The sequence below is a fragment of the Eriocheir sinensis genome, chromosome 15 (genome assembly GCF_024679095.1).
Source record: "Eriocheir sinensis breed Jianghai 21 chromosome 15, ASM2467909v1, whole genome shotgun sequence".
In the NCBI taxonomy this organism is placed as follows: Eukaryota; Metazoa; Arthropoda; class Malacostraca; order Decapoda; family Varunidae; genus Eriocheir; species Eriocheir sinensis.
Genome location: NC_066523.1, coordinates 17,874,222 through 17,886,384, shown reverse-complemented (window position 1 = coordinate 17,886,384; position 12,163 = coordinate 17,874,222). Strand labels below are relative to the sequence as shown.

At 43.1% G+C, this 12,163-nt stretch overlaps 1 protein-coding gene across 2 annotated transcripts in view; it reads left to right on the top strand.

Moving 5' to 3' along the window:
* Positions 1-12,163, top strand: part of LOC126998989 (gamma-aminobutyric acid receptor alpha-like) — a 28,874-nt gene that overhangs the window by 14,979 nt on the left and 1,732 nt on the right. The window contains exons 3-11 of one of the 2 annotated variants that reach the window (XM_050861298.1): positions 214-300; positions 582-694; positions 1,936-2,003; positions 4,473-4,693; positions 6,018-6,100; positions 6,618-6,752; positions 7,233-7,385; positions 7,797-7,930; positions 11,740-11,937. In XM_050861298.1, coding sequence (XP_050717255.1) covers positions 214-300; positions 582-694; positions 1,936-2,003; positions 4,473-4,693; positions 6,018-6,100; positions 6,618-6,752; positions 7,233-7,385; positions 7,797-7,930; positions 11,740-11,937 — 1,192 coding nt within the window. Of the gene's footprint in view, positions 1-213; positions 301-581; positions 695-1,935; positions 2,004-4,472; positions 4,694-6,017; positions 6,101-6,614; positions 6,753-7,232; positions 7,386-7,796; positions 7,931-11,739; positions 11,938-12,163 lie in introns of both variants that reach the window. The other variant, XM_050861297.1, reaches the window with a different exon arrangement.

The following is a 12,163-nucleotide window of genomic DNA, read 5'->3' as shown; positions in this document are numbered from 1 at the left end:
TTTAGTTAGTAATAATAATGGGGTTATGATGGTGATTATATTTGATGATGACGATGATGATAATAATAATGATGATGATGAAGCTAATGATAATAACTGTTATACTTGTTATTATATTCTACTTGCTCATATGTGTGTGTGTGTGTGTGTGTGTGTGTGTGTGTGTGTGTGTGTGTGTGTGTGTGTGTGTGTGTGTGTGTGTGTACTGTACAGTGCTTCCTCGGGGGAGAGGTGGCCAAGCAGCGGCTCCTTCCCTCACACCTCTAAGGACATACGCCACCACCTCCACGCTGCCCACAGGTGAGCCTCGCCACCCGCAGGTAAAGGAACATACTTGGATAACTATGCACACACAATCACCATAATTCTGCTTTCCTTTAGCGTCTGTGGTGCGCTTAACTCCCGAAGATCTATATTAGCAACAAGTAACCGTTTTAGTAGTAACGGGGAATTGTGTCCCAAAATAATCTGTCCTGTGGCGGTGGTATTGTGGTGGTGCTAATGGTGATGAATGTGATATTGGTGGTGATGGCGTGGAGCTGTGATGTTGGTGGTGACGGCGGTGGTGTCGCCTCCCACAGGTACAGGGGATCAGGTCACCACAAGCACCAGGCCATAGACACCAACAACATTTCCTCCCTGCTGGACAACCTCCTGCAGGGCTACGACCAGCAGCTACGACCCTCGCACGGCGGTTAGCGAGCCTCTTACTTCCCCTTGGCATGTCTGTTTTACCTCCTCTCTACTCCCATCCTCCACGCTTGCTACTCCCTCCATGTCTGTTAACCTCCTCTCTACTCCCATCCTCCACGCTTGCTACTCCCTCCATGTCTGTTAACCTCCTCTCTACTCCCATCCTGAACGCTTGCTACTCCCTCCATGTCTATTAACCTTCTCTCTTCTCCCATCCTCCACGCTTGCTACTCCCTCCATGTCTATTAACCTTCTCTCTACTCCCATCCTCCACGCTTGCTACTCCCTCCATGTCTATTAACCTTCTCTCTCCCATCCTCCACGCTTGCTACTCCCTCCATGTCTATTAACCTTCTCTCTACTCCCATCCTCCACGCTTGCTACTCCCTCCATGTCTATTAACCTTCTCTCTTCTCCCATCCTCCACGCTTGCTACTCCCTCCATGTCTATTAACCTTCTCTCTACTCCCATCCTCCACGCTTGCTACTCCCTCCATGTCTATTAACCTTCTCTCTACTCCCATCCTCCACGCTTGCTACTCCCTCCATGTCTGTTAACCTTCTCTCTACTCCCATCCTCCACGCTTGCTACTCCCTCCATGTCTGTTAACCTTCTCTCTACTCCCATCCTCCACGCTTGCTACTCCCTCCATGTCTGTTAACCTTCTCTCTACTCCCATCCTCCAAGCTTGCTACTCCCTCCTTGGCATGTCTGATTTAACTCCTTTCTACTCTCATCCTCTACGCTTTCCACTCCCTCCTTGGCATGTCTGATATACCTTCCCTCTCCTCTCACCCTCCACACCTCCTGACTCTTCCAGCTCTTCTCTACCCGATTAACAATGTACGACGTATTTTTATGATTCCCTACCTTTCTTCCCTTTCCTTTCCACTAAAACTCCACTTCTAAATATTCAGCTTTTCTCATTATATTTTTCCTTCCTCAAGCAGTGAAACCTCTTCTTTGCGACTTTCTCCAACCTTTGTATTTTTTTTATTCCTAGCGTTTTGCTCTCTCGTTTCATTTTCCTTAACGCTTCACTTTTTAATCTTCGACTTTTCCCGATATATTCAACCTTTCTCAGACTACAAAACTTTTTCATTTGCGATATTCTCTCATCTTTTCTTGCGATGGAGTTACTGTTGCTTATGATCCCTTAGCTTATATTTATAGTGAGGAAGGTGATGATGATGATGGTGATGATGATGATGGTGATGATGGCTCTCCTTTTACCTTCCCAGGTGCTCCTACCACCGTGGAGATCGACATCGAAGTTCGCAGCATGGGTCAAATCTCCGAAATGGACATGGTGAGTGAGTGAGTGAGTGAGTGTGTGTGTGTGTGTGTGTGTGTGTGTGTGTGTGTGTGTGTGTGTGTGTGTGTGTGTGTGTGTGTGTGTGTGTGTGTGTGTGTGTGTATGAGAGAGAGAGAGAGAGAGAGAGAGAGAGAGAGAGAGAGAGAGAGAGAGAGAGAGAGAGAGAGAGAGAGAGAGAATGACATCAAACGAATTTGAATACTTCTTTATATAATTATTTTTAGCGTTGGAGACATCAAAGGATTCTGCATCATTTTTACGTGTTTTGTTGCGGTTAATAGTAAAAAGGTATTGAATAGAAGGAAGGAGCTCAAGGAGGATAAGGAGGAGGCGGAGGAGGGTGAATAAAGAGAGGAAGAAGGAGGAAGAAGAGGAGGAGGAGGAGGAGGAGGAGATGAAGGAGATGGAAAAGAAGAGGAAAGGAAGTAGGAGGAGGAGGAGGAGGAGGAGGAGGAGGAGTAGCAGGAGGAGGAGGAGGAGAAGGCGTGAATGTCTATCGATGAGAGTCACAAGCTTATAATAGTGTCCTAATCTCTTGCTAACTTGGTGAATCGGATTAGTTATACACAGGAGGATTTGTAACACACACACACACACACACACACACACACACACACACACACACACACACACACGTAGAAACACAGATAGATACATATATAGCATATTACCTCATTTACATACAATAATACTAAGACCTCAACCCTAAAATCAAAACATAAATCTTAACATCGGAAGTCCATAAACAAATGCAGGAATTCAAAACAAACAACCGTACGCAACCATGGAAAAAAAAAGACCAACGCAACCCGAAGATCTCAAGCGCCATAAAAAAAGATGCCAGAAGGAGATAACCTGAAAGTCAAAACCTACGCGAAGGAAGTCAATCTAGCGACAGTACATAACTAGAAGAAGGGGGAAAGAGGAGGAGGAGGAGGAGGAGGAGGAGGATCTGGAGACGGGAAGGGGGAGAAGGAAGTGGACGAGGAAAGGGGAGAAGGAAGAGGAGGAGGAGGAGGAATAGGAGGACACAGGAGAAGGAGCTGGAGACGGGAAGGGGGAGAAGGAAGTGGATGAGGAAAGGGGAGAAGGAAGAGGAGGACGAGGAGAAGGAGGAGGAGTAGAAGGAAGACACAGTAGAAGGAGGAGTTGGAGACGGGAAGGAGAAGGAAGAGGAGGAGGAGGAGAAGGAGGAGGAGTAGAAGGAAGACACAGTAGAAGGAGGAGTTGGAGACGGGAAGGAGAAGGAAATGGGCGAGGAAAGGGGAGAACACGAGGATAAAGATAAACAGCGCCTAATACTACATAACTTACTAGACACGAGAAGGGAGAAGAATGAAGTGGAGGAGGAGAAGGAGCTGGAGGCTGGGAGGAGGAGGAGGAGGACGAGGAAAGAGGGAAAACACGAGGAGAAACATATTGCACCCCCTAACATTGCATAACTAACTTTACATATGAGAAGGAAGAGAAGGAGGAGGAGGAGGAAGAGGAGAAGATGGAAAATGGGGGAGGAGAAGGAGGAAGAGGATGAGGAGAGAGGGAGAACAAGAGGATAAACACACATATAGCAACACCTGATACTACATAATTTGCTTCACCTGCGAGAAAGGAGACAGAAGAGGAGGAGGAGGAGAAGGTGGAGACGGGGGAGAAGGAGGAGCAGAGGATGAGGAAAGGAGGAGGAAACGGGGATAAACATAACAGCACCTAGAAGCGTCCGGTGAAGCGTGATGGGGGTCCACTGACAACATGATGCTACAGACTCACAAACTGCGTCCTTACCGAGTCTCGAGAGGCCAGCAGGAGGAAAGGTTAGCGCAATTAAAGGAAGGTATACCAGCTAGTGGGTAGACTAGTAAGTAGTGTAAGATAATAGCGAGAGGAAGGTTAGTGTAAGGGAAAGTACGAGCAGGAGGAATTAAAAAAGAGTTATCAGTAGGGCGGAAGATTAGCGTTAGGGAAGATATAGGGAAGGAAGTAGCAGAAAGATGATTGGCGTGAAGGAAGAGTTATTAGTAGGACGGAAGGTTTGTGTAAGGGAAGGTCGAAGCAGGAAGGGAAATACCAGCGGGAGGAAAGGTTGGGTGAGGAGAGTTACCAGTAGAAGGGAAGATCAGCGTGCGGGGAGAGTTACCAAGAGGAGGAAAGGTTATATAGTTACCTGCAGGGAGGACAAGTCGTAAAGGGGAGAGGATGCAATACATATTTAATACAACGTTATATATTTTTGGTGGTGTATTTTTTTGTTTCATACAGATAGATGGAGAGAGGACACGTAAGGGGAATTATTATATTTTTATCTCTCTCAATTCAAGAAGTTTGATTTAATTTTTCCATAACACTTTTTTTTTATAGATCCAGTTTTAATCACACCGAGAAGGGTTTTTATTTTCAGCGGCTCCCATTTTTCGCTTCATCCTCAAATTCAGATTTTCCACCGACATCCGCTTTCCTTCGTTTCAGAGCTTCTCGATGGACTGTTACTTCCGCCAGTCGTGGGTGGACGAGCGCCTGGCCTTTCCACTGCCGGGCGAGCCGTTCACGCTGTCCCTCACGGTGCTGGACAAGCTCTGGAAGCCCGACACATACATCCACAACGGCAGACAGAGCCACGTCCACCTCCTCACCGCACCCAACAAGTTTATCCGACTCTACCGCAGCGGGAGAATACTCTACTCCACCAGGTACGCAATTATCACGTATTTACCTATTTATTAACGTAAATCCCCCCCCCTCCCCCATACACACACACACAAACATGGGTGCAAAATTTCCGAAAGATGGGATGGAATAAATATTGGAGCCGCTTGAAACAGGTATACAGATTCCTATTACATTATCGAAGTAACTAAATAGTCGGTCCTTACTACGGAGAATGAGCGACGAGTGCACGAAGGAACACAAGATAACAACAGGAGCGTTTAGACCGTATCAATAGTGTGCATGAAAGGGTAAATATACTTATCAACTCGTATATATGTTAGGAAAGCGAAGGTAAGAGGTGAGAATATTATAAGTAAAAGAAACAGCGGCAATAGAAGTAGTAGTTGTAGTAGTAGTAGTAGTAGTAGTAGTAGTAGTAGTAGTAGTAGTAGTAGTAGTAGTAGTAGTAGTTCAACGATAATTAAGTGGCCGAAAGGGACGGGTGTGCAACATACAGGCGGGAATCCACTAAAGTAAAAAAAAATCTGGTAGGAAAAGTAACAATGTGAGAGACTTTCGAGATAGCTTACTTGAGGCGCTCTGATAAGATAACGTACAGTGAACTCAAGCTCGCTCATACACACACACACACACACACACACGCACTGCAAAACTGAACGACGCTCTGCTACATTTTCGTTGGAACAAATATGAGCAGCCCCACATGGATCAAATAAGGCCTCGCAAAACTAATGATCGTTTGATGGGCCGCGACGCATGAAAGTGGAGGTCTCGGAAGGCAATGAGCAGAAGCGAGGAGCCTGACGTATCGCCGGGCAATCACGATCCATCTGTCACGTGGCCCAAGTGGCAGAGTATTGAGCCGGCACACCACCTTGGCCTTCACACACACACACACACACACACACACACACACACACACACACACACACACACACACAGCCCTCCTTCCGCCCTGCCCAGCACACTTCAAGCCGGGATTTTATGAGAAAAAAAAATATGTTTGCCTATTGATCGCTGTTCATACCCTGTCAATAATCCCAACAGTATTATGCATGACTCGATAAAAGACTGCAAGCTATGTTTTAATTGTCTAATCATTCATCTAAGTTTTTAATGAAAGCAGCTGCTGTTTGTTCCACGCGATCGCTGCCGGAATGACCTGTATTGGTGTCTAGATCTTATTTTGTAGAATCTATATATATAAGAATCGATGAAACTGAGTGACCCAAGTGTCTTAGATCGAGTTAAGGAACAACAGCAGCAACAACAACGATAACAACAGCATTAACAACATCAACATAAAAAATAACACCTTGTCCTATCATTAAATCCCTCTTCCAGGCTGACCATCAACGCCTATTGCCCCATGAGTCTCCACAACTTCCCAATGGACACCCAGCGATGCCCCCTCAAGATGGGCTCCTGTGAGTACCCTTCCTTCCTTCCTCTCCATTCTATTCTGTCACCCTCTACTTATCTCTTTGTACTCTGTTCTATCTTCCTCTTCTGACGTCCAGCTATGTAACGGTATCATACATCTAGTTTCACCCAATGATCATTAATTCGTTTGTTCACCAGCATTTCACATCCCACCCCGCCACACACACATCTAATGACACCACAAGCATCTATAGTTGCTGAATCTGTACCTTCACAAACAATCATATAAGATTCTGCATAAACATTCATGGTGGCCAGAACTCATTCTTACTGTCTAGTTTAGGATTTAGATTATTTCGTGGAACTGTTATAACTTTTGTTTTGAATTATTCTATTTAAGATATGGTTTGAAAGTTAAAAAAATATCTAAAGTGTGTATAGCTACACGTCATTACACAGGTCAGTAATAAATGTGAGTTTTTAATTTTAAATGCCACGGCACAAAACTTCATACTATTTCCCAGTTATTTAAAAGGCAGCGTTTCCATATCCTCCCAGCAGTCGCCTACACGACGCGGGACGTTGTGTACCGCTGGAACGATGATCGCCAGGTGGTCATCGCACCCGACCTCATGCTGTCCCAGTTTGACCTGATTGCCACCCCGTCAGGCTTTGAGAACACCACCAGGCGAACAGGTGTGTGTGTGTGTGTGTGTGTGTGTGTGTGTGTGTGTGTGTGTGTGTGTGTGTGTGTGTGTGTGTGTGTGTGTGACCTTCACAGCTGTTTGCTTTAGTTAGATTAGGCGGTATGACAATCGAAGTCGTGGACCGTGGCACAGTCTCTGCGTCACCAGCTTGTATACCAAAGGTGACTCGAATGATGGTCATCTGATGAGGGCATTGATATAATTTAATTACTTATTCTGAACACCGTGATTACACTAGTGTAATCATAGCAGATTACAAATCCTGGATGCATTCTAGCACCGACAATAAATCGTTTGGGAAGTCTTGATGGATGTTTATCTAATTTGCTGAGTTTACTTCCTCTGTCATGGTTTCTCGTGTGTTGTGGGTCTTTCTTACTCAGCACACGCATTCTGCTCTAAGTATGGGGTATATCTTTGGTGTTCGTTGCACTTAAACTCTCTCAACTGCTGACTCTTCGTTCCACAGGAGAGTTTTCGACGCTCCTGGCCAACTTCCACCTGCAGCGGCACATGGGCAACTTCCTGATCCAGGTGTACGGGCCGTGCATGCTACTGGTGGTGCTTTCCTGGGTGTCCTTCTGGCTCAACAGGGAGGCCACGGCGGACCGCATCTCCCTCGGTGTGTGCATTCATGAAAGCTTATGGAGAGGAAAATGAAAAAAACATTTAATTTTGAGACTTTCAATAAAAAAAAACTGACCAAATGATGGAGAATAAATGATAAAACTAAAGTAATGAGAGAGAGAGAGAGAGAGAGAGAGATTTACATAGCTATTCAGATCACACAGACCATGTGGTCCAGACTAGGATGGGTCTGCCCTTAAAGGATGATAGCCTTTCTTCGTAAGGTTTGTTGCGCATGGAGGAGATCACTTTGTTGCCCTACGTAGCACACCTTCTAATTCTATAATGTCCTTTGCATGGTGGGGATACCAGAACTGTACCGCATATTCTAAATGAGGTCTGACTAAAGAGATCTGAACTAAAATTTCTCTCCTTACATCATCCCTATTCTTCCCCGACTTGGCAGGCATCACAACGGTGCTCACCATGACCTTCCTTGGCCTGGAGGCGAGAACGGACCTCCCCAAAGTGTCATACTCCACGGCCCTCGATCTGTTCGTGTGGCTCTCCTACGGCTTCATCTTCGCCACCATCATTGAGGTAAGATGTAGGGTGGTCTCTCTCTCTCTCTCTCTCTCTCTCAACAAACAAACCCGTAACCGTGATCCCGCAAGTACCACCACCTCTATTACCAAGCCTCTAGATAACTTAAAAATCCTTAGTTTCAATGCGCGTAGCCTAAGAAACAAATTTAATGAACTGAGATGTCTTGCTTTAACAGAAAATTTTGACATAATTGCTATAACCGAAACATTTATCGACACCACAAATATTGATTTAAGTTCCGAATACAACATAGATGGCTACAGACTCTTCAACAAAGATCGTGTAAACCGTAGAGGCGGTGGCGTCGCCCTTTATGTCAAAAGCTACTTGCAACCCACTGACAAAACACCGGGAAACAGTAACGTTGAACATTTGTGCGTGCGAGTAAACATTGCAAAAGTCAATTTAAATATATCTGTCACCTACAGACTTCCCGGGCAATCACTCGATGACGACCTTGAAATGCACAGCGTCTTAAGGCAGTCACTTAATAACAGCGACTCACTTATATTAGGAGACTTTAACCTCCCCCATATCGACTGGGCGACACTGTCAGGTACAGAAGGCGAGTCACATAGAATGATCGAATTTCTAGAAGAAAATTATCTTAGCCAAATGGTTTCTGAGCCAACTCGACAAAATAATATACTCGACCTTGTTATAACGACCCAAGATAACCTTGTCAGTAGTGTCACGGTAGGAGAACACCTCGGTTCTTGCGATCATAAATTAGTGCGCGTCGACATTAAAGCTCAATCATCAGTGACTGAAAATAAAGTAAAGGTGCCCAATTTCAAAAGAGCTAACTTCGTAGAAATCCGACAAAAACTAACAGAAATACAACTATCAGATGACGGCAACGTAGAGGAAGCCTGGCTAAGCCTTAAAAATCACTCACTCACTCAGCAGAACACATTCGTCCCCTTGTGCGAGAAGCGAATTAACACTAATAAAAGCCCACCGTGGTTTAATAGCGAAATTAAACAATCAGTCAATGAGAGAAAATTGTTTTACAGGTTAAAGAAAGAACAAAGCACGCCCGAACATTAGACTTTATAATGATGCCAGGCGACGAGTAAAAAGACTAGTAGGTCAGGCAAAGCGTAGATATGAAGAAAATATTGCAGCCAACTGTAAAAATAACCCGAAATCTTTCTTCAGTTACATAAACAACAGAAAGGCGATCAAAAGTGGTATTGGACCTTTAACAAACAGCGACGGTGCACTAGTGACTGACAGCCAACACATTGCAAACCTCTTAAACAATTACTTTTCCTCGGTGTTTAATACTAACAGTCTTCCTCTCGCTACCACCAACACCAGTACTATTGTAAATCTCGAGCATGCATTGCCTAATTTTGAAATAACAACCGATGAAGTCCTTAAAGCTCTCCATTCACTTAAAACAAATATAAGTCCTGGACCTGACAAACTATATCCAACTCTGCTGAAAGAAACGAAGAGCGAAATACTCTCCTCCCTCACAACCGTATTCAATATGTCCTTGCGACAAGGCATCGTCCCTTCAGATTGGAAAAAGGCTAACGTGACCCCGATTTTCAAGAAAGGAGACAACAAAGTACCAGGTAATTACAGGCCCATTAGTCTAACTTCGGTTGTAGGTAAGCTACTTGAGGGCATAATTAGAGACAAAATTGTGAGTTACCTTGAAAGCCACTCATTGATTGGGGACTCACAACATGGCTTCCGAAACAAAAGATCCTGCCTATCAAACCTATTAACCTTTTATAACGACCTCTTCACTGTTTATGACGTAACCAAATCACTGGACGTAGTCTATCTTGATTTCCAGAACGCGTTTGATAAAGTCCCGCATCATAAATTACTTTACAAATTAAAGCAAATAGGTATTGACGGTCAAGTAAACCAATGGCTCGCGAATTGGTTGAGCAACAGACAACAAAGAGTAGTGATTGACGGATTTAACTCAGAGTGGGCGCCTGTCACTAGTGGCGTCCCTCAGGGCTCGGTCCTTGGCCCAGTGCTCTTCATTATTTACATCAACGACGTGGATGTTGGACTCAATAACCGCATTAGTAAATTTGCAGACGACTAAAAGATTGGAAACTCGGTTCTCACTGACGAAGACAGGCAAAGCCTCCAAGAGGATTTGCACAAAATTTCAGCTTGGTCGGATAGATGGGAGATGCCCTTTAACGTAGACAAGTGCCAGGTCCTTCAAGTTGGAACGAGGAATAAGAAGTTCGAATACGAAATGCGCGGCGTTAAACTCAAAAGCGTTCAATGTGTCAAAGACTTGGGGGTCAAAATCGCGTCAAACCTCAAATTCTCACAGCAATGCATCGATGCAGCAAATAAAGCGAACAGAATGTTGGGCTTCATTAAAAGAAACTTTGTATTCAAGAATAAAGATGTAATACTCGCTCTACAACAGTTTAGTCAGACCCCACTTGGAATATGCGGTACAGTTTTGGTCCCCCCACCATGCAAAGGATATTGCTAAATTAGAAGGTGTTCAGCGTCGGGCAACGAAAATGATCCCTTCCTTGCGCAAAAAATCCTACGAAGAAAGGCTTTCTACCCTTAACATGTTCTCTCTTGAGAAACGTCGCCTCCGAGAAAAATTGATCGAATGTTTTAAAATACTTAATGGTTTCACGAATGTAGACAGATCAACATTGTTTATGATCGATGACAGTCTGCGCACGAGGAGCAATGGCGTAAAACTCAGATGTAGACAAGTAAATTCAGACTGCACAAAATTTTTCTTCACCAACGTTGTAGTGCGAGAATGGAATAAGCTTCCACCATCAGTGGTCCAGTGTAACACGATTGACTCCTTCAAAAATAAGCTCGACCGTCACTTCCTTCAACTTAATATCAACTAGAGTAGAAGTGCAACGTTTTGGAGTCTTCTGATTAATGTAAAATCACTTAGGTTTAAGGACAGACCACCAAGTCTGGACCATGGGGTCTGTGTGGTCTGATTTTCTATGTAATCTATGTAAATCTCTCTCTCTCTCTCTCTCTCTCTCTCTCTCTCTCTCTCTCTCTCTCTCTCTCTCTCTCTCTCTCTCTCTCTCTCTCTCTCTCTCTCTCTCTCTCTCTCTCTCTCTCTCTCTCTCTCTCTCTCTCTCTCTCTCTCTCTCTCTAATAATCGCTGAATTGCCATATTCCTCGTACACTTCCTTTTCTCCCTTCCTCATTTTTTTCCTTTGTTTTAACTATCTTTTGACCCTTCATTTTTTCTATCTTTTTATTATTATCTTATCATTATCATTACTATCATAAGGTCTTAAGGTGGGCGAGGCGACGCGCCATCCCGATGTATGCCCCTATCGACTGATTGATTAATATTTTTTTTTTTATTATCATTATTATAAATTTTTTTCATTATTATTATTATTATTATATCATTATTTCATTATTATTATTATTATTATTATTATTATTATTATTATTATTATTATTATTATTATTATTATTATTATTATTATTATTATTATTATTATTATTATTATTTTTATTATTATTATTATTATTTTATTATTATTATTATTATTATTATTATTATTATTATTATTATTATTATTATTATTATTATTATTATTATTATTATTATTGTTATTGTTGTTATTATTATTATTATTATTATTATTATTATTATTATTATTATTATTATTATTATTATTATTATCATCATTATTACTATTATTATTGTTATGTTATTTATATCATTATCATGATTATAATCATTATTATCATTATTATAAAAATGATGGTGATGATGATGGTGATGGGAATCTCTACTTTCTCTCCAGTTCGCCTTCGTGCACCTCTTCACCAAGGTGGGCTCCGGTGAAGTGTACGAGTGGGAGGAGGAGGAAGAGGAGGAGGAGGAAGAGGAAGAAGAGGAACATGCCCGCGACGACAATAATGATGAGGATGGTGGTGGAGATGACGATGCTGGCTTTGATGACAATGACGTGGAGGATGATGACGCGATGGCACAACGACAGGTAGCGGGCGGGCGTTGCATCGACACGGCCACCAGTCCACACCGCCAGGCCAACACACCTCTTACTAAATACTTTTTAAGCCATCCAGGTGTCATGCCATGCTTTGAGAACAGAGAGTTTTGCATCTTACAATGCAATGAGTTAATAAGGGTCCATAATAATTCATTAATATAATGTTCATGCATTTGAGCTCTAACAAGAAGAAAATCATGCATTTCTTATTTAT